The sequence below is a fragment of the Leucoraja erinacea genome, unplaced genomic scaffold (assembly GCF_028641065.1).
Source record: "Leucoraja erinacea ecotype New England unplaced genomic scaffold, Leri_hhj_1 Leri_177S, whole genome shotgun sequence".
Lineage (NCBI taxonomy): Eukaryota > Metazoa > Chordata > Chondrichthyes > Rajiformes > Rajidae > Leucoraja > Leucoraja erinaceus.
In genome coordinates this window covers 6202-27652 of record NW_026576078.1, presented here as the reverse complement: position 1 = coordinate 27652, position 21451 = coordinate 6202, and the positions used below count along the sequence as shown (strand labels likewise).

The following is a 21451-nucleotide window of genomic DNA, read 5'->3' as shown; positions in this document are numbered from 1 at the left end:
GATTGAAAGATGAGAGGCTGGGCGATAGAAATCATTAATTGAATTAAATAACTAGATACCTGTCTAATCGTACCTACGGGATTGGACAGGCTAGATGGAAGAAGAATGTCCCGATGTTGGGGGAGTCCAAAACCAGGGTCCCAGTTTTACAGTCTACCGTGGGAACTCTTTAATTACAGCGGGAAACCTTCAGTTTCCCAGGGGGTCGGGACGGAACTGGAGTTGGGAGGGAAAGGTGGGGCAGTCGAGGGAGAGGAGGGGGAGACAGATGGAGGTGTCTTCATTTACTGGCGGTGGGTGTCTGTCACTGAAACAGGCAGGTGAGATTTCGCATCCACCTTGTGTGTGCCTCTCTCTCTCTCTCTCTCTCCCCCTCCCTCCCTCTCACACAGGCATGAATGGAGGAACTCCGCGGGCCAGGCAGCATTTACGGAGGGAAATGGACAGGCGACCCATTCTTCAGGCTGCCTTATGTCTCTCTCCCCCCCCCCCAACTCCCACCCACACACGCGAATGCTGGAGAAACTCCGTGAGTGCAGCAGCATCTATGGAACGAAGGAAATAGACAACGTTTTGGCCCCGCTGAGTTTCTCCAGCATTCGTGTGTGTGGGTGGGAGTTGGGGGAGAGAGACATAAGGCAGCCTGAAGAATGGGTCGCCTGTCCACTTCCCTCCGTAAATGTTGCCTGGCCCACGGAGTTCCTCCAGTCATGCCTGTGTGAGAGGGAGGCAGGGAGAGAGAGAGAGAGAGAGAGAGAGAGGCAGTCCTGGTCAGTCCTTTGAAGATAGACACCAGTTGCTTGGAGCAACTCAGCGGGACAGGCAGCATCTCTGGAGAGAAGGAACGGGTGGCGTTTCGGGTCGAGAGCCTTCTTCAGACTGAAAGTTTCACCTCTCAGTAGATCTTAAAATAACACAATCATCACGGTCAATGTGAGACACAGTCTTTATTCATATTTGACAAAATAAAAAGACGACTTCTTGCACATATTGAGAGAAGGTGCATCACACCAAACAACATTTGTCTAAAAAAACACAGATTATTCTTCAGCTCATTAAAGAGCTCGGGTGAAAAAAAACAATATAGTGTGTGACAACAAAGTAACATAATTTGTGCCACGTGATTAACTACACTACAGTCCACGATGTTCATTCACGATTAACGGGAAAGATCGGGAGACGGACAAGTCACTCGCACAAATGACAGAATTGCCGAATACCGTGGGAACTCTTTACTCTACCCCCGTTATATCGTGTGATATCGTGTTAGACCACGACCACTCCACTCTGGCTACATCTTGCGTCAAGTCGCCACGTGAAAAAGGGCTATTAGCTCTTTCAACCTCACTCTGGCAATGGAGGAGGCCCAGGACAGAAAGATCAGTGTGGGAGTGGGAAGGGGAGTTAAAATCGTTGGCAACCGGGAGATCCAGCAGGACTTGGCGGACTGAGTGCAAGTGTAGGGTGGAATGCCCGCCTAGTCTAGATACAAGGAGAGAGAGAGTGCATGTTTGAAAGACCGTGTGTGAGAATGTGTGTGAGAATGTATGTGAGAGCGTGTGTGAGAGGTGCTGCGTGTGTCAGAGAGCGTGTGTGAGAGAGTGTGAGGGTGCATGTGTGAGTGAGAATGTGTGTGTGTGTGAGAGTGTGTGTGTGAGAATGTGTGTGTGTGTGTGTGTGTGTGTGAGAGTGTGTGTGTGAGAATGTGTGTGTGAGAATGTGTGTGAGAGAGAGCAGAGGGAGGTTGTGTGAGAGAGCAAGAGAGGGGTGCATGTGTGCGAGAGAAATAGGGTGTGTGTGTGAGAGAGGAGTGTGTGAGAGAGAAAAAGAGAGAGGGAGTGTGTGTACGCGTGAGAGAGAGGGACAGAGAGAGGGGGTGTAGGAGAGGGACGGAGGAAACGTGGGGAGGGGGGGAAGCTTTTTATTTCTGCCTGGGAGAGGCACTGGAGGGAAGGGGTGTTGAGGGTGTGTGTGAGAGAGACGGGGAGCGAGAGGGGGAGTGTGTGAGAGAGAGACAGGGAGCGGGAGAGGGGGTGTGTGAGCGAGAGGGACGCGGGAGGGTGGGGTGGTGAGAAGTTATGTATGAGTGGAGGGGAGAAAGGAGGGTGTGGGGAGGGGGGAGAGAGAGGAATGTATATGTGCAGCTTTAAGGGACATTGGTCAGGTAGCATTTGGAGTATTGCATACAGTTCTGATCACTCCATTACAGGTCTGATGTTGAGGCTTTGGGGAAGGTGCAGAGAAGGTTAACAAGTATGGTTTAAAAACAAGGAAATGCAGATCCTAGTTTACAAAAAATGACACAAAATGCTGGAGTAACAGGCAGCACCTCTGGAGAGGAATGGGAGACTGAAGAAATTACCCGAAACGTTACCCATTCCTTCCAGCATTTTGTGTCTTCCTAAACAGCATGGCGGTGTGCCAGCAGGCTGGAGGAGTGGACAAAGACCTTGCCAGAGTGGGCAGGTGAAGGGGCGTGCTGGCCAGTGTGGACTCGCCGGTGCTCCAGCAGGTGGTCAAGGTGGGTGAAGCCCTTACCATAGTTCGGGCAGGGGAAGGGACGCTCACCGCTGTGGGTACGCCGGTGCTGCCACAGGCTGGACAGGCGGGTGAAACCCTTGCCACACTCAGTGCACACAAAGGGTCTCTCTCTAGTGTGTATCCACGGGTGCTGCCGCAGCCCCCATACACTCTTGAGATGCTTGCCGCAGTGGGAGCAGTCGCTCTCCGGCGTGGGCCCGCCGGTGCTGCCGCAACCCCCGCGAGCTGTCAAACGCCTCACCGCAGTACGGGCAGTCGTAGGGCTGGCCACTGGTGTGCACACTCTGGTGAGACAGGGCATGGGAGGCCATGGCAAGGCGCTCTCCACACATCGGGTTGGGGACAGGACGGCCACTGGCATGCACCTGCTGGTGGGACAGCAGCGTGGTGGAGCAGGTGAAGCCCTTGCCGCACTGGGCACATGTGTAGGGACGCTCGCCGGTGTGGGTGCGCTGGTGGGACAGCAGGTTGCTGGACTGCGTGAAGCCCTTGCCGCACTGTGCGCAGGTGTAGGGACGCTCGCCGGTGTGGGTGTGTTGGTGCGCCAGCAGGATGCTGGACTGGGCGAAGCCTTTGCCGCACTGGACGCAAGTGTACGGGCGCTCCCCGGTGTGGGTGCGCTGGTGATCCAGCAGGTTGCTGGACTGGGTGAAGCCCTTGCCGCAGTCGCTGCAGGTGTAGGGCCGCTCCCCGGTGTGCAGGCGTCTGTGCACCTTCAGGTGCGCTGACGACTTGAAGCCTTTGCCGCAGTCGGAGCAGGTGAAGGGCCGCTCACTGCTGTGCACCCGCCGGTGCAGCCGCAGCCCCGATGACCGGGCAAAGCTCTTGCCACAGGTGGAGCAGCCATAGGACTTCTCAGCCTTGTGCACCCGTCGGTGCATCTTCAGGACCTGTGCAGTCTTGAAGCTCTTGCTGCAGTCAGAGCAGGTGAAGGGCCTCTCGCCGGAGTGCACGCTGTTGTGCTGCTGCAGGTTGGCATAGCTGATGAAGTTCTTACCGCACTCCGAGCAGTTGAAGGGCCGGTCTCCCGTGTGCACCCTCCGGTGGGTCTCCAGCCGGCTCGGGCTCGGGCAGGCCTTGCCACACACGTCACACTCATAACGCTTCTCCTTGTTGTGCCCCGTCATGTGGTCCTCCATCAAAGCTCAGCCCGCACACCGAGCAGATGGGGGGGGCTCACCAGCACCCTGGCTGCAATCAATGGCTGCTCAAATCCTCGTCGGGACTACGGAGGTCCATAGCAACGGCACCTAAACCCTGCAGGAGGTGAACAGAGGGGCAACAAGCTGGCAAACAGGACAATACTAGCACATATTGGGTGCATTTATGGCGGAGGAAACCGTTATATAATTCTGTGTGGCACAGTGGCGCAGTGGTACAGCTACTGCCTCACTGCCAGAGACCCGGGTCGATTCTGATTATAGGTGCTGTCTGGGCGGAGTACTGAGGGGGAGACAGTTAGGGGTAGACAGTGAGTTGGTGCATGAGGGGGAAACTGTGAGGGGGGGGGGAGACAGTGAGGTGGTGCATGAGGGGGGAGAGACAGATGGGGGCGACAGTGAGGGGGAGAGACAGATGGGGGCGACAGTGAGGGGGAGAGACGGATGGGGGAGACAGTGAGTTGGTGCATGAGGGGGGAGATAGTGAGGGGGGAGACAGTGAGGGGGGAGACAGTGAGGGGGGGAGACAGTGAGGGGGGGCAGACAGTGCATGAGGGGGAGACAGTGCATGAGGGGGAGACAGAGACGGGATGGGGGAGAGTTGGTGCATGAGGGGGAGACAGTGAGTTGGTGCATGAGGAGAGACAGTGAGGGGGAGACAGTGAGGGGGAGACAGTGAGGGGGAGACAGATGGGGGGAGAGTTGGTGCATGAGGGGGGGAGACAGTGAGGGGGAGACAATGAGGGACAATGAGGGGGAGACAGTGAGGGGGAGGAGACAGTGAGGGGGGGGAGACAGTGAGGGGGGAGACAGTGAGGGGGGAGACAGTGAGGGGGGAGACAGTGAGGGGGGGAGACAGTGAGGGGGGGGAAGACAGTGAGGGGGAGACAGTGAGGGGGGGGTGCTGGTACATGATGGGGAGACAGGGACGAATGGGAGAGTTGGTGCATGAGGGGGAGACAGTGCGGAGGAGAGTTGGTGCATGGGGGGGGGGGGAGAGTGAGGAGGAGAGTTGGTGCATGGGGGGGAGACAGTGAGGAGGAGAGTTGGTGCATGGGGGGGAGAACAGTGAGGGGGGAGTTGGTGCATGAGGGGGGAGACAGTGAGGGGGGGGAGACAGTGAGTTGGTGCATGAGGGGGAGAGTTGGTGCATGAGGGGGGAAACTGTGAGGGGGAGACAGTGAGGGTGCATGAGAGGGGGAGAGATGGGTGCAGTGAGGGGGAGAGAGACGGATGGGGGGCGACAGTGAGGGGAGAGACAGGAGGGGGGGGGCGGTAGTGGGCATGGGACGAGACGGATGGGGGAGACAGTGAGGGGGAGAGAGAGGGGGGGAGACAGTGAGGGGGAGACAGTGAGGGGGGGAGACAGTGAGGGGGGAGACAGTGAGTGAGGGGATGAGTGAGGGGGAGACAGTGGGGGGGGGAGTGAGTTGGTGCATGAGGGGGGGAGGGGGGAGACAGTGAGGGGGGAGACAGTGGGGGAGGTTGGTGTGAGGGGAGACAGTGAGGGGGAGACAGTGAGGGGGGACAGACAGGAGGGGATGGGGAGTGTTGGTGCATGAGGGGGGGAGACTGAGGGGGAGACAGTGAGGGGGGAGACAGTGAGGGGGGGGAGACAGTGGGGGGGGGACAGTGAGGGGGGGACAGTGAGGGGGAGGGACAGTGAGGGGGGGAGACAGTGAGGGGGGGGACAGAGAGGGGACAGGAGTGGGGGAGTGGGGGGGGGGGGGGAGACAGTGAGGGGGAGACAGTGAGGGGGGAGAAGAGTGAGGGGGGGGTGCTGGGACATGATGGGGAGACAGGGACGAATGGGAGAGTTGATTCATGAGGGGGAGACAGTGCGGAGGAGGAGAGTTGGGTGGCATGGGGGGGGGGGGGGGGGAGAGTGAGGAGGAGGAGAGTTGGTGCATGGGGGGGGGAGACAGTGAGGAGAGAGTTGGTGCGGGGGGGGGGGGAGACAGTGAGGGGGGGGGGAGTTGGTGCATGAGGGGGGGAGACAGTGAGGGGGGGGGGAGACAGTGAGTTGGTGCATGAGGGGGAGAGTGAGGGGGGTGCATGAGGGGTGCCAGTGAGGGGGGAAACTGGGGACTGGGGGGAGACAGTGAGGGGCGGTGCATGAGGGGGAGAGACGGATGGGGGCGACAGTGAGGGGGAGAGACGGATGGGGGAGACAGTAGGTTGGTGAGGGGGGGACAGTGAGGGGAGAGTGGGGGGGGGGGGGGGGGACAGTGAGGGGGGGGACAGTGAGGGGGGAGACAGTGAGGGGGGAGACAGTGGGGGAGGGAGACAGTGAGGGGGGAGGACAGTGAGGGGGGGAGACAGTGAGTGGGGGGGGGAGACAGTGAGGGGGGAGACAGTGAGGGGGGGGGTGAGGGGGGACAGTGAGGGGAGGGGGGGGGAGACAGTGAGGGGGAGACAGTGAGGGAGGGAGGAGAGAGGGGGGGGGAGGGGCTGGTACATGATGGGGGGAGACAGGGACGGGGGAGAGTTGATTCATGAGGGGGAGACAGTGCGGAGGGAGAGGCACGGATGGGGGGGGGGGGGGGGGGAGGAGAGAGGGGAGGAGAGTTGGTGCATGGGGGGGGGAGACAGGTGAGGAGAGTTGGTGCATGGGGGGGAGGAGTGAGGGGGGGGGAGTGGTGCGTGAGGGGGGAGACAGTGAGGGGGGGAGACAGAGAGAGTTGGTGCATGAGGGGAGAGAGTTGGTGCATGAGGGGGGAAACTGTGGGGGGGGGAGACAGTGAGGCGGTGCATGAGGGGGGGAGAGGACGGAGGGGGCGACAGTGAGGGGGAGAGACGGATGGGGGAGACAGTAGGTTGGTGCATGAGGGGGGGAGATAGAGGGGGGAGACAGGAGGGGGAGGGGAGACAGTGAGGGGGGAGACAGTGAGGGGGGGGGGAGACAGTGAGGGGGGGAGACAGTGAGGGGGGAGTTGGTGCATGAGGGGGAGACAGAGACGGGGGGGGAGAGTGAGGTGGCATGAGGGGGAGACAGTGAGTTGGTGCATGAGGGGGAGAGGACAGAGACGGATGGGGGGGGGAGTTGGTGCATGAGGGGGAGACAGTGAGGGGGGTGCATGAGGGTGATACAGTGAGGGGGGGAGACACTGAGGGGGTGCATGAGGGGGGGAGACAGTGAGGAGGGGGAGACAGCGAGGGAGAGGGACGGATGAGGGGGGAGAGTTGGTGCATGAGGGGGAGAGTGAGGGGAGGAGACAGTGAGGGGGGAGAGTGAGGGGGGGGGAGACAGTGAGGGGGGGAGAGTGGTGAGGGGGGAGGAGTGAGGGGGGAGACAGTGAGGGGGGAGACAGTGGGGGGAGACAGTGAGGGGGGAGACAGTGAGGGGGGGGACAGAGGAGTGGGGGGGGAGAGACAGTGAGGGGGGGAGAGTGTGAGGGGGGAGAGGAGGGGAGGGAGGAGAGTGAGGGGGGGGAGAGAGGGGGGGGAGACAGTGAGGGGGGGGAGAGTGAGTGAGGGGGGGGAGACAGTGAGGGGGGGAGAGTGAGGGGGAGACAGTGAGGGGGGGACAGTGAGGGGAGAGAGTGAGGGGGAGAGTGGGGTGGAGGGGGAGACAGTGAGGGGGGGAGGAGAGTGAGGGGGGGACAGTGAGGGGGAGACAATGAGGGGGGGAGACAGTGAGGGGAGAGTGAGGGGGGAGAGTGAGGGGGGAGGAGAGGAGTGAGGGGGGAGTGAGGAGGTGAGGGGGGGGGGAGAGAGTGAGGGGGGGGGGGACAGTGAGGGGGGAGGGAGTGAGGGGGGGAGACAGTGAGGGGGGGGAGAGGGTGAGGGAGGGAGACAGTGAGGGGGGAGACAGGAGAGGGAGGGGGAGACAGTGAGGGGGAGACAGTGAGGGGGAGGAGGGAGGGGGAGACAGTGAGGGGGGGGAGAGGAGGGGGGGGGGAGGGGGGGAGTGAGAGGGAGAGAGGGAGGGGGGAGGTGAGAGGGGAGACAGTGAGGGGGGGGACAGTGAGAGGGGGGAGCCGACAAGTGAGGGGGGGAGACAGTGAGGGGGGGGAGACAGTGAGGGGGGGGAGACAGTGAGGGGGAGGGAGAGGGAGGGGAGGGGGGAGCTGGTACATGATGGGGGAGACAGGGACGAACGGAGGCGAGTTGGTGCATGGGGGGGATAGATAGGAGGAGAGTTGGTCATGAGGGGGAGACAGTGAGGAGGAGAGTTGGTCATGAGGGGGGGAGACAGGGGGAAGAGAGTTTGTGCATGGGGGGAGAGACAGTGAGGAGGAGAGTTGGTGCATGGGGGGAGACAGGGGGAGGAGAGTTGGTGCATGGGGGGGAGACAGTGAGGAGGAGAGTTGGTGCATGGGGGGGGGAGATAGTGAGGAGGAGAGTTGGTGCATGGGGGGGGAGATAGTGAGGAGGAGAGTTGGTGCATGAAGAAGGGGGGGGGAGACAGGGAGGAGGAGAGTTGGTGCATGGGGGGGAGACAGGGAGGAGGAGAGTTGGTGCATGGGGGGGAGAGTTGGTGCATGTGGGGGGGATCTATGGCTCCTCCTTGTTCTCACCGATTGTCTATAGGCTTCTTCATCCAATGGGGGTAGGAGGCGGGACGTGGACCGGCGGGTTGACTGACGTAATTCTGATCCAATCACGGAGGTGATTGATTGACGTCCGTTGTATCTAATCAGGAGCGACCGGAAGTTCCCTGATTTGTGAGACGGCAGGAAGTGGAGGGAGGGGCTAAGAGCGGAGGAAGAACAATGGCGGCCGTGGCTCACCGGAGTAGTTGACGGAGCGTCTCCGTTCGCAGGCGGCGCGGTAACCCGATGGCCCCTCCACACGGTAAGTGTAGAGCGAGAGGGAGAGCAATGGAGTCGCCGCCCCTCCTCCTCCTCTTTCTCCGCCTTCGTCAAACCGCCATCGCTGTTGCCGCCGCCATCTTGGTTACTACGGGCCTGCGTCGTGGCGTCGTCCTCCGCCCATTGGTTGTCGGGACGTCACCGCCCGCTCCGATTGGCCGCCGCCGCGCAGCGCCCGCCGGGAGGTGTAGGCCACGAATGCGTGGCCACTCGGGACGGCGCGGTGACGTCAGGAATTGACGAGGGATGTCGGCCTCACATTGGCTCTCCTCTGAGTAGGACAATGAAATTCTTGCCTTTGCTTCAGAAACACAGAACAGTGCCCCAGATCAGTGTTTAGGAATTGTAGTCTTATCAAATCTGGTGTGTTTTTTTATGGTCCGAACCAGGTTTAACTGAGAGAAATTCCTGAAAGTCACAGTCAAGTTTATTTGTCATTTACCATACACATACAAGATGTGCAGTGAAATGAAAGTGGCAATGCTCGCGGACTTTTGTGCAAAAGTCAAACAACAACAAAAAAAATGTCCTCAAAATCTGGAGACCAAAACTGCACTCAAGTTCAAGTTCAAGTGAGTTTATTGTAATGTGGCCCTGATAGGACAATGAAATACTTGCTTTGCTTCAGCACACAGAACATAGTAGGCATTTACTACAATACAGATCAGTGTGTCCATATACCATAATATAAATATGTACACACATGAATAAATAAACTGATCAAGTGCAAATAACAGATAATGGGTTATTAAAAATCAGAGTTTTGTCCGAACCATGTTTAACTGAGGGGTTGGCTGTGGGGAAGTAGCTATTCCTGAACCTGGTTGTTGCAGTCTTCAGGCTCCTGTACCTTCTACCTGAAGGTAGCAGGGAGATGAGTGTGTGGCCAGGATGGTGTGGGTCTTTGATGATACTGCCAGCCTTTTTGAGGCAGTGACTGCGATAAATCCCCTCGATGTAAGGAAAGTCAGAGCAGATGATGGACTGGGCAGTGTTTACTACTTTTTGTAGTCTTTGCCTCTCCAGGGCGCTCAAGTTGCCGAACCAACCCAGCCACGATGCAACCGGTCATCATGCTGTCTACTGTGCACCTGTAGAAGTTAGATAGAGTCCTCCTTGACAAACCGACTCCCCGTAATCTTCTCAGGAAGTAGAGGCGCTGATGAGCTTTCTTGATAATTGCATTAGTGTTCTCGGACCAGGAAAGATCTTCAGAGATGTGCACGCCCAGGAATTTGAAGCTCTTGACCCTTTCAACTATCGATATAAACGGGGCTGTGCGTCCCCATCCTACACCTTCCAAAGTCGACAATCAGTTCCTTGGTTTTGCTGGTGTTGAGGGACAGGTTATTGTGCTGGCATCATATGGACTGTTGCTCGATCTTCTATACTATGACTCATCCCCATCAGTGGTACATCCCACAACAGTGGTGTCGTCAGCGAACTTGATGATGGAGTTCGCACTGTGACCGGCTACGCAGTCATGAGTAGGTGTGGTCTCACCAGGGCCCTATTCAACTGCAGAAGGACCTCTTTGCTCCTCTACTCAACCCCTCTTGTTATAGGGTGGTTGCACGTAAGGTCATCAGGTCATAGGCCGTGTCGCATGGAGCAGCTCAATCCATGTGGAGGACAAGGCAGCTTCCGGCATATACTGTTAATACATGAAACATGTACTTTCTTACCCGTTAAAAATCACTGAAAACGTCGCCCATGCATAAAAAAAACGCTTATGAAGCGAAATTTCTCATTAAAAACATCTCCAGACATACGAGTGGCGTGTGGAAAAGTAAGTTTTTTATCATTATGCTAATGAGATGTATATTTTGGAAAATAAAATGTCCTGACAGGTTAAACACTCACTCCCTTTCAAAGATATTGTCAATTTTCTGAGGTTGATTATGTCCAATTAACAGCTAACAATTATGCTACCCCTTGGCTTGCACCTGAGTAAAATGTAATTCAAAACCCACGTATGGTTTGCGATTTTTATAATGATAAATTTAGCTTCAGAAGCGTATTCTTTTTGTATGCAAAAACCCACTTGAGAACCATGGGCGATTTTTAACATTTTTCAGCCAGATTTATCACTTCAGAAACGTTTTAGATACCAAAAGAATAAAGAAAAAAACACAAATGATGCCTTACTGTTGATGGAATGCAGTGAACAAACGCACTAATTCCAAATATTTTCAATCTCGATATCTGCATGGCCAATGTTCGCCAAGCACTTTAGCTGTTGTCCCTTCAGCTCTCGCTTCTCTCTACCATAATTTCTCCTCACATTTTGAATTCTAAAGTAGGATAAATGTCTCTCACGGTTACCCCGATTTTCATAATTATTTACAGTGCAAAAATTGACCATTTTGGCAGTTTTTAACTGGCCCGCTACCATGGAAACAATGGTAAGTGCTTACCTGTAGTTCACCTCGTGTACTCCAGCTGGCGTTGTGTGGCAACAGTACGGGTCACGGGTCATGACCCCGACTGCCGTGCAACCTCCCATTAAACAGAACAAAACAGAAAGAAAAGACACAAAAAACCAACGACAATGTCTCGACTCTTTCAGCTCTGACGTCAGGAGGGCAGAGTCAGGGGAATGAGCTGACGTCAAAGGTGAAGTGTCTACACGCTAACGTCACAGGTTGAACGTGTACGCCGTGACGTTACAGGCTGTATGTGGTGACGATGAGCGCTGTACGTGCTGACGCAGTTCGGGGCGGGGCAGGTCCATGGCGGGTCGGGACCAGGATCATCTGTTCAAGCTGCTGATCATCGGAGACATATAGTGGTGAGAGAGAGAGAGACAGAGAGAGACAGGACAGACAGAGAGAGTGAAAGAGAGGCAGAGAGAGAGAGACAGACAGACAGTCAGAGAGAGAGGGGTGGGGAGGGAAGGATGGAGTGAGGGAGAGGGCGGAAGAGGGAATGGGAGAGAGAGGGAGGGAGATGGAGAGGGAAGGAAGAGGAGAAAGGGGGGAGGGAGAGAGGGGGAAAAAGAAGTAGCGACAGAAGGATGGAAGGAGGGGAGAGAAATGGAGAGGGGGGGGACAGGTGGCTGTTTCTCGAAGTGTCTGGACATCTCTCCCCCTCTCTCTCACATTCCCTCTTCCGCCCTCTCCCTCACTCCACTCTCCCCTTTCTCCCCCCCCCCCCCCCCTCTTTGTCTCTCTGTCTCTCTTCGTCTCTTGGTTATTTGGCTTCGACTTCTTCCCTTCGGCTTCTCATCCTTCGACGCCACGTCTGCATACGACAAGAGGAGTTGAGTATAGGAGCAAAGAGTTCCTTCTGCAGTTATACAGGGCCCTGGTGAGATTACTCCTGGAGTATTGTGTGCAGTTTTGGCCGCCAAATTTGTGGAAGGACATTCTTGCTATTGAGGGAGTACAGAGTAGGTTTACAAGGTTAAATCCCTGGATGGCAGGACTGTCATATGTTGATAGAATGGAGCGGCTGGGCTTGTATACTCTGAAATCTAGAAGGATGAGAGGAGATCTTATTGAAATATATAAGATTATTAAGGGTTGGACACTCTTGAGGCAGGAAACATGTTCCCGATGTTGGATGAGTACAGAACCAAGGGTGCCACAGTTTAAGAACAAGAGGTCGCCCATTTAGAATGGAGATGAGGAAACACTTTTTCACACAGAGTTGTGAGTGTGGAATTCTCTGACTCAGAGAATGGTGGAGGCCGGTTCTCTGGATACTTCAAAAGAGAGAGCTAGATAAGGCTCTTAAAGATAGCGGAGTCAGGGGATATGGGGAGAAGGCAGGAACTGGTACTGATTGTGGATGATCAGCCATGATCGCAGTGAATGGCGGTGCTGGCTCAAAGGGCCGAATGGCATACTCCTGCACCGGTTGTCTATTGACTTGCAGATTAACTTTTTGGGAAATTCTCCCCCTCACTACCACCCCTCCCTCACCCCTTTCCTCTCCCTCCCTCCCCACAATAGAAAGCATTTTATCGGGATTTATCACAGCACGGTTTAGGACAGCTCCGTCCAAGACCTGCAAGTAATTGCAGATAGTTGTGTGGGAAGGAACTGCAGATGCGTGTCCTGCTGAGTTACTCAACCACTCTGTACCTGTCCACGTTCTCCAGAGATGCTGCCTGTCCCGCTGAGTTACTCAACCACTTTGTACCTGTCTACGTTCTCCAGAGATGCTGCCTGACCCGCTGAGTTACTCTAGCATTTTGTCTCTATCTTCAGTTTTAAACCGACCATCATAACAAGAGGATTTCATTATAGGAGTAGAGAGGTTCTTCTGCAGTTATAGAGGTGCTTTGGTAAGACCACATGTGGAGTATTGCGTACAGTTTTGGTCTCCTAATTTGAGGAAGGACAACCTTGTGATTGAGGCAGTGCAGCGTAGGTTCATGAGATTGATCCCTGGGATGGCGGGACTGTCATATGAGTAAAGATTGAAAAGACGAGGCCGCGGTTCAGTGTCTCTGGTCCTCCGACTGTAGGGCCCTCTGGCGGTGGGAGGCCGTGGTACAGCGCCCCTTATAGGCTGAAGGCCGCAATGCAGCGCCTGAGGCCCTCCATGTGCAGCACCCTCTGACAGCGGGAGGCCGCGGCGCAGTCTTTGTTCCTCTGTCTGCAACGCCCCCTGGTGCCTGCAGGCCGCGGTGCAGAGCCTCTGGTCAGCTGGCCGCATCGCCCCCTGGCGGTGGGAGGGTTTAGTTTAGTTTATTGTCATGCGTACCGACGTGCGGTGAAAAGTTTTTTGTTGCTTGCTAACCAGTCAGCGGAAAGACAACAAGAGATTACAATCACTATCTCCATTGCAGGTGATAGACTTCTGACCGACATCCACTGTAAACCTACTGACTCCCATGGCTATCTGGACTACACTTCTTCCCACCCTGCTTCCTGTAAGGACTCCATCCCCTACTCCTAATTCCCCCGTCTACGCTGCATCTGCTCCCAGGATGAGGCGTTCCACACCAGGGCATCTGAAATGTCCTCATTCTTCAGGGAACGGGGGTTCCTGTCCTCCACCATAGATGAGGCTCGCACCAGGGTCTCTTCCATACCCCGCAATAAGGGGAGAGTCCCCCTAGTCCTCACCTTTCACCCCACCAGCCCTCACATACAACGAGTAATCTTCCGTCAGTTTCGCCACCTCCAACGTGACCCCACCTCCATAACTCCTTTGTCAATTGTTCCCTTCCCTCACGTACCACCTCTCCCCGGGCACTTTCCCTTGCAACCGCAAGAAATGCAACACTTGTCCCTTTACCTCTCCCCTCGACTCCATTCAAGGACCCAAGCAGTCATTCCAGGTGCGACAGAGGTTTACCTGCATCTCCTGCAACCTCATCTATTGCATCCGCTGCTCTAGATGTCAGCAGATCTATATCGGTGAGACCAAGCGGAGGTTGGGCGATCGTTTCGCCGAACACCGAACACGCTCGGTCCGCAATAACCAACCTGACCTCCCGGTGGCTCAGCACTTCAACTCCCCCTCACACTCCGTATCCGACCTCTCTGTCCTGGGTCTCCTCCATGGCCAGAGCGAGCAACACCGGAAATTGGAGGAACAGCACCTCATATTCCGCTTGGGGAGTCTGCATCCTGGGGGCATGAACATTGAATTCTCCCAATTTTGTTAGTCCTTGCTGTCAACTCCCCTTCCTCAGCCCTCCTGCTGTCTCCCCCCATCCCCCAGCCTTCGGGCTCCTCCTTTTTCCTTTCTTCTCCCCGTTCCCCCACCCCCGATCAGTCTGAAGAAGGGGTTCGGCCCGAAACGTTGCCTTTTTCCTTCACTCCATAGATGCTGCTGCACCCACTGAGTTTCTCTTGCTTTTTTGTGTACGTGATTACAATCGATCTTTCTACAGTTTACAGATATGGGATAAAGGGAATAACGTTGAGTGCAAGACTTGTGTGACTCCAGCTCAGAGACAAGGTTTCTCCCTGGGTGGCAGTGTGAACTGTGAAGAGGATGTTAGGAGGTTGCAGGGTGACCTGGGCAGGTTGAGTGAGTGGGCAGATGCGCGGCAGATGCAGTATAATATAGATACATGTGAGGTTATCCACTTTGGCAGCAAAAACAAGGGGGCAGATTATTATCTCAATTGGGTTAGGATAGGTAAGGGGGAGGTACAGCGAGACCTAGGTGGCCTTGTACACCAGTCACTGAGAGTTAGCATGCAGGTACAGCAGGCAGTGAAGAAAGCTAATACATCTATAGTATTGTGTACAGTTTTGGTCTCCTAATTTGAGGATGGACCCCCTTGTGATTGAGGGGGTGCAGCGTAGGTTAACGAGATTGATCCTTGGGATGGCGGGACAGTCATATGAGGAAAGATTGAAAAGACTAGGCTTGAATTCACTGGAGTTTAGAAGGCTGAGTGGGAGATGTTATAGAAACATATACAATTATAAAAGGACTGGACAAGCTAGATGAAGAAAAATGTTCCCAAAATTGGGCGAGTCCAGAACCAGGGGCCTTAGAATAAAAGGGAGGCCATTTAAGACTGAGTTGAGAACAATCTTATTCACCCAGAGAGTTGTGAATTTGTGGAATTCCCTGCCACAGAGGGCAGAGGAAGCCAAGTCACTGGATGGATTTAAGAGAGAGTTAGATAGAGCTCTCGGGGCTAGTGGAGTCAAGGGATATGGGGAGAAGGCAGGCACTGGTTATTGATTGGGGACGATCAGCCATGATCACAATGAATGGCGTTGCTGGCTCTAAGAGCCGAATGGCCTCCTGCACATATTTTCTATGTTCCTATAAGGTCCTAAGTAAAGGGAACAGAATTATGCCATTCAGCCCATCAAGTCTGCTCCGCCATTCAGAGAGTTGTGAATCTGTGGAATTCTCTACCTCAGAAGGCAGTGGATGCCAATAAGCGAGTTTGGTACTCTGAAAATCGCAAGGAATCATTGATTTGTCAAAGGTCATTTGCTATAAAGAAAAAGCAAACAAGGTGCTGGCTGTATAATCTGTGTTTAAATTCGTATCTTTATTCATAATTTATGCGGGGTGCAACAGCGCGAGAGAGAGGGGGCAGATGCGAGTGGGTGATGGGCAGAGACATTCTCTGCAGCTGCGCTGCTGTGCGCACACAGACCCTCATCTCATCCGCAGCCAGGATCGAACCCGGGTCCATGGTGCCGAAGCGCTGCCGAACTGTTACTGGACAGTCCCCGTCCCCCCGAGTGACTCGTCACCCCTCCTTGCTGGCAGCAAGTCCAGAGCCGGTGCCCCACCAGTCCAGGGCTGCCGACCAACCCGGCGGGACAGGCAGAGCTGAGCTGGAGCCCATGCCTCCTTCCTGCGCCGGCTGCATGCCCGGGGCGGGGACGGCCCAGCAGCAACTCAACAGCGTCCGCAGTGCCAGAGACCCGGGCCCGACCCCGACCACGGGCGAGATGCAGAACTGCACCCACACATCAGCACAGTCGCCGAGAATCTTTATAGCGAGTGACCTATGACAATAACAAAATGTGAATATGTGACATTCATAGCAAAAGGATTTGAGTATAGGAGCAGGGAGGTTCTACTCCAGTTGTACAGGGCCTTGGTGAGACCACACCTGGAGTATTGCGTACAGTTTTGGGCACCTAATCTGAGGAAGGATATTCTTGCCATAGAGGGAGTACAGAGAAGGTTCACCAGACTGATTCCTGGGATGTCAGGACATATGAAGAAAGACTGGATAGACTCGGCTTGTATTTTCCTCAATTTAGAAGATTGAGGAGGGATCTTATAAAAACGTACAAAAATCTTAAAGGGTTGGACAGGCTAGATGCAGGAAGATTGTCCCCGATGTTGGGGAAGTCCACAACAATGGGTCACAGTTTAAGGATAAAGGGGAAATATTTTAGGACTGAGATGAGCAAAACATTTTTTACACAGAGAGTGGTGAATCTCTGGAAATCTTTGCCACAGAATGTAGTTGAGGCCAGTTTATTGGCTAAATTTAAGAGGGTGTTAGATGTGGCCCTTGTATCTAAAGGGATCAGGGGGTATGGAGAGAAAGCAGGTACAGGATACTGAGTTGGATGATGAGCCATGATCATATTGAATGGCGAATGGTGCAGGCTCGAAGGGGCGAATGGCCTACTCCTGCACCTATTTTCTATGTTTCTATGACCTGGACATGTGCAGTCAGAATACCGAACACGCTTATTCACTGGATGTTTTGAAGACTAGATTTTCAAGTAAGATTTAGCTCTAAGGCTAACGGAATCAAGGGATATAGGGAAAAAACAGGAACGGGGTAATTAGACACTGGATGATCAGCCACGATCATATTGAATGGCGGTGCTGGCTCGAAGAGCTGAATGGCCTACTCCTGCACCTATTGCCTGTTACCTTCTCCCAATGAACAATGATCGCTTCTACATTTTCCTTGAACTCCATTCCATTTGTCCTGTTGCACTCCTTATACTTCCTTATCTCTGTACCTCCCATCAGACTGAAGAAGGGTCTCGATCCGAAATGTAACAAATTCCCCCTCTCCACAGAAGCTGCCCGAGCCGCTGAGTGACTCCAGCACTGTGTCACCTTCTTGCCTGGATGCACGCCGCCCCCCCACGTGACTCTGCGCATTGGCAGGGTGCGTGGCCGGCAGTCCCCCTCGGATTGGCAGTGATGTCGGCGCGCTGATCGTGCAGTCCCCCTTCTCCCACTTGCTTCCTTCACCCCCTCCCTTCTCCCCCACCCCTCCTGTCACCCCCTCATTCAACACCCTCACCCCCCGCTCTCCCCTCATAAACCATCTCCCTTCTCCCCCTCCCCTCACTTCCGCAGTCCTCATCCCCCTTCCCCACTTCCCCCCTTGCCTCCTCACCAACTCCCTCTCCTTCCCCCCCTCCTATCTCCCCATTCACCTCCTCCATCCCCCCATTCTCCACCTTCCCCCCCCCTTATCCCCTCCCCATCTCCCCAACCCCCTTCCCCCCCTTAAAACAAGCACCAGTAATGTTCACGCGTCAGTGATGTCCTGTTTGTCAGCTTGTTGACCCTCTGTGTTCCCCTCCTGCAGGGTTTAGGAGCTGTTGCTGTGGACGGAGAGACAGGGACGTGAGCGGCTATTGAGGGTGGCCAGGGTGCCGGTGAGCCCCCCCCCCCCCCCATCTGCTCAGTGTGCGGGCTGAGCTTCGAGGGGCTGAGCTTCGGTGGAGGACCACATGATGGGGCGCAACAAGGAGAAGCGGTATGAGTGTGACGTGTGTGGCAAGGCCTGGCAGTGCCCGAGCTGGCTGGAGGCCCACCGGCGGTTGCACACGGGAGAACGCCCCTTTGACTGCTCCGACTGCGGCAAGAGCTTTACCCATATGTCGGCGCTGCAGGTGCACCGGCGCCTGCACACGAGTGAGAAGCCCTATGACTGCTCCACCTGCGGCAAGAGCTTTACCCAGTTGTCGGGGCTGCAGGGGCACTGGCGGGTGCACAGCGGTGAGCGGCCCTACACCTGCAGCGACTGCGGCAAAGGCTTCAAGTCGTCGTCGCACCTGAAGGTGCACAGGCGCCTGCACACCGGGGAACGGCCCTACACCTGCAGCGACTGCGGCAAGGGCTTCTCCCGCTCCAGCCACCTGCTGGTGCACCAGCGCACTCACACTGGCGAGCAGCCTTACACCTGCGCACAGTGTGGCAAGGGCTTTACCCAGTCCTACAACCTGCTGGTGCACCAACGCACCCACACCGGCGAGCGCCCCTACACCTGCACCCAGTGCGGCAAGGGCTTCACCCAGTTCAGCAACCTGCTGTCCCACCAGCGGGTGCACGCCGGCGACCGTCCCAGCCCCAGCCCTGTGTGTGGAGAGCGCTTTGCCACGGCCTCCCATGACCTATCTCATCAGCACGAGCGGCTGGTCCCACTGCGGAAAGCAATTCAAGAGTGCACGGGGGCTGCGGGAGCACCCGCGGATACACACTAAAGAAAGACTCTGAGTGGGCTGAGTGTGGCAAAGGCTTCACCCGCATGTCCAGCCTGTGGCAGCACCGGCGTACCCACAGCGGCGAGCGGACCTTCCCCTGCCCATCCTGTGGTAAGGGCTTCACCTGCCTTGACCACCTGTTGGAGCACTGGCGAGTCCACACCGGCCAGTGACCCTTCACCTGCCCACTCTGTGGCAAGGCTTTTGCCCGCTCCAGCCAGCTGGCACACCGCAACGAGGATAGGTGCTGTTTAGGTAGACACTAAATGCTGGAAGGAATGGGTAACGTTCTGATCGAGACCCTCTTGTGTCTCGTCCCAAAACATCACCCATTCCTTCTCCCCAGAAATGCTGCCTGTCCGGCTGAATTACTCCAGCATTGTATGTCCTTTTATGAAAACCAGCATCTGCAGTTCCTTTTGTTAACCATCTCTGCACCTTCCTCAAAGCCTCCATATCAGTCCTGTAATGGAGTGACCAGAACTGTATGCCATACTCCAAATGCTACCTGACGTATGTCCCTTAAAGTTGCACATATACTTTCCTCTCTCCATATCTCACATCCTTTTATCTCCTTATTTTCTCTCGCCTCTGTCACTTACTCCACTCATCTGCCAATCACCCCCTCATCTTTTAACATCGTGTCAGACTGAAGAAGTGTCTCGACCCGAAATGTAACCTATCCATGTTCCCCACAGATGCTGCCTGACCCACTGAGTTATTCCAGCACACTGAAATGTCACCTATCCATGTTCTCCACAGATGCTGCCTGACCCACTGAGTTACTCCAGCACTCTGTGAAATGTCACCTGTCCATGTTCTCCACAGATGCTGCCTGACCCACTGAGTTAGTGCAGCACTTCGTGTTAGAGTCATACATACAGGATGGATACAGGCCCTTCGGCGCAACTGGCCCACACCTGACAACATGTCCCAGCTAAACTAGTCCCACCTGCCTGCATTTGGTTCCTATCCCTCCAATATACCTGTCTAACTGTTTCTTAATCGTTGGGATGGTCCCAGACTTAACCACCTCCTCCGGCAGCTTGTTCCATACACCCACCACCCTGTGTGGAAAAAACATTCCCCTCAGATTCCTATTAAATCTTTTCACCTTGAGCCCATGTCCTCTGGTCCTTGATTCCCGCACTCTGGGCAACAGATTATGTACATCTAACTAAATTGTGTTCTATGCAAGATTCCAGCATCTGCAGTTTCTTGTGTCTCCCTCACCTATATCCACCTATCACTTCTGAAGAAGGGTCTCAACCTGAAAGGTCACCCATTCCTTCTGTCTGGAGATGCTGCCTATCCCGCTGATATACTACTGTCCCGCCCCCATCTCTTTTTTTCAACTTTCTCCCCCGACTCCATCAGTCCAAAGAAAGGCCCTGACCCGACACGTCGCCTGTTCATTCCCCTCCAAAATATCGGTAGACCTCAGCAGGTCGGCAATCCGTGGTGGGAAACGGATGGAGAAGTGTTCCCAATGTAAGCCCTCCTTGGCCCTGTCGAGGAGCAGACCATCAACAGTACCAGCATCTTTTCATCCATAATGTACCCAAGTGAAAATGCTAAAGTGAGCCAAGCTGCACAGCCGACTGCTCACAGTACCAGCTGGCTTCCACTTGCCCAAAAAATTAAAGGCAATTGTTTTTAAAGAAAGTCTTGATGCATTTATGCCTTACGTAACAAATAAAATAAGTTTGTCCTGATCTGACTGTTCTTCGGAATTCTTCAGAATACATGTGCTATCATAATGAAAGAAAATGCCAACCATCTCCAGAAATGATAAGAAATTATTCTCTCCTCCATGCATATCTGTAGCCCAAGGGCAGTCAGTCACCTCCCCACTACTTCAAAGATAGTTCCTGCACTTGGCAATTTCGTTTGGCCGCTGATGTATTTTATTTGTGTAAACAGGCACCAGAGACCGTGTATGATTTAAACACATCTTTAATGAGCACTAAAAGTTAACAGCGTTGATGACAACAGGTTGTCAGTGCATCCTAGCTACTCAAAACTGGCAGTGCCGGGAGCAAATATTAGTATGAGTGTTATAGTGGGGTGGAGTTAGTGATGCTGGCTTATGTGTGATTGGTTCACATGCATCATCAATCTACATCCTTTCCCCTTAAGATTAAGTGTGGAAAGGGCACCCATGCAATGGAGTTAAACATACTCGCCATATCTGTCTGGTGGTCTGCTAACACGGCCCGAGGGCATGCGGACCCAACCCTCCCCTCCCTCTCCTGAAAGATGAGACGGAGATCCTGGAGGCGAGAATGGTGCGGGAGAGGCTCATGGGGACCGAAATGGGAAACATGTGGTAGATGAGGCCCCGTGGTTAGTGGAGACCGAGGGATGAAGAGTGGTGTAAGGCATGCGGGGACGGGTGGGAGACATTGCAGAAGGCAGCTGGAACTGGAGCGGCGGACCATAGGGACCAGCAGGCGGTGGGCGGGGCTCCCCCACAGCCAGCAGGTGTAGACTTCTCCGTTATACCGCTCCCTCACAGTCCACCAGGTAGGATCGTGGCTCGTCAGTCGGGCTGACAATAGTGCCCAGACGGGAATGTCCAGTTGAGGTTTGTAGACGGATGACCTGGCCCGGCAGTAGAGGCTCGAGTAGTCTGCTGGAACTGTCGTATGACCGTTTCTGGATGTCATGCTTCTCTTGGAGATGTTTCTGGACAGAGGCAGGCTTCAACACCCGAGGAACCAGCTGCTGTTGTGCGGTGGGGACCGGAGACCTCGCCAATCGTGACATCAGATGCTGTGCCGGCGATCCCAGGGTTTCATCACTGGCAATGTTTCTGAGATTCAGGAGATCGAGATAGACGTCTGACTTTGAAATGTGTGCTCCCTCCAGCAAGTGCTTGGCACTTCGGACAGCGTGTTCAGCGAGTCCATTACTCTGTGGATACTCGGGACTGCTTGTGTCGTGCTGGAAGTTCCATCAGTCTGCGAAAAGCTTGAACATGTGGTTGGTGAACTACCGACTGTTGTCGGTTCTCAGGCAAACAGGAGCG

The 21451-nt window shown here is 54.9% G+C and overlaps 2 protein-coding genes across 3 annotated transcripts; one reads left to right on the top strand and one right to left on the bottom strand.

Annotated features, from left to right (window-relative positions):
• Window positions 1-928: 928 nt before the first annotated feature.
• LOC129716172 (zinc finger protein 239-like) lies at window positions 929-8561 on the bottom strand. 2 transcript variants are annotated; one of them, XM_055666047.1, is made up of 2 exons: window positions 8435-8561; window positions 929-3798 (listed from the first exon to the last, which is right to left on the bottom strand). In XM_055666047.1, the coding sequence occupies exon 2, from the start codon at window positions 3678-3680 to the stop codon at window positions 2652-2654; it is 1029 nt and encodes a 342-aa protein (XP_055522022.1). In that variant the 5' UTR covers window positions 3681-3798; window positions 8435-8561; the 3' UTR covers window positions 929-2651. The 2 variants fall into 2 exon arrangements, with proteins under 2 accessions (XP_055522022.1, XP_055522023.1); XM_055666048.1 differs by lacking the exon at window positions 8435-8561 and adding an exon at window positions 8222-8357.
• LOC129716174 (zinc finger protein 239-like) lies at window positions 8364-20135 on the top strand. The gene is made up of 2 exons (XM_055666049.1): window positions 8364-8498; window positions 17523-20135. Exon 2 carries the CDS (start codon window positions 17668-17670, stop codon window positions 18418-18420), a length of 753 nt encoding a protein of 250 aa, XP_055522024.1. The 5' UTR covers window positions 8364-8498; window positions 17523-17667; the 3' UTR covers window positions 18421-20135.
• Window positions 20136-21451: the final 1316 nt, after the last annotated feature.

Excerpts from the sequence above, each read along its gene's own strand:
- LOC129716172 (XM_055666047.1), bottom strand. The coding sequence starts at position 3,680 with ATGGAGGACCACATGACGGGGCACAACAAGGAGAAGCGTTATGAGTGT.
- LOC129716174 (XM_055666049.1), top strand. The coding sequence starts at position 17,668 with ATGATGGGGCGCAACAAGGAGAAGCGGTATGAGTGTGACGTGTGTGGC.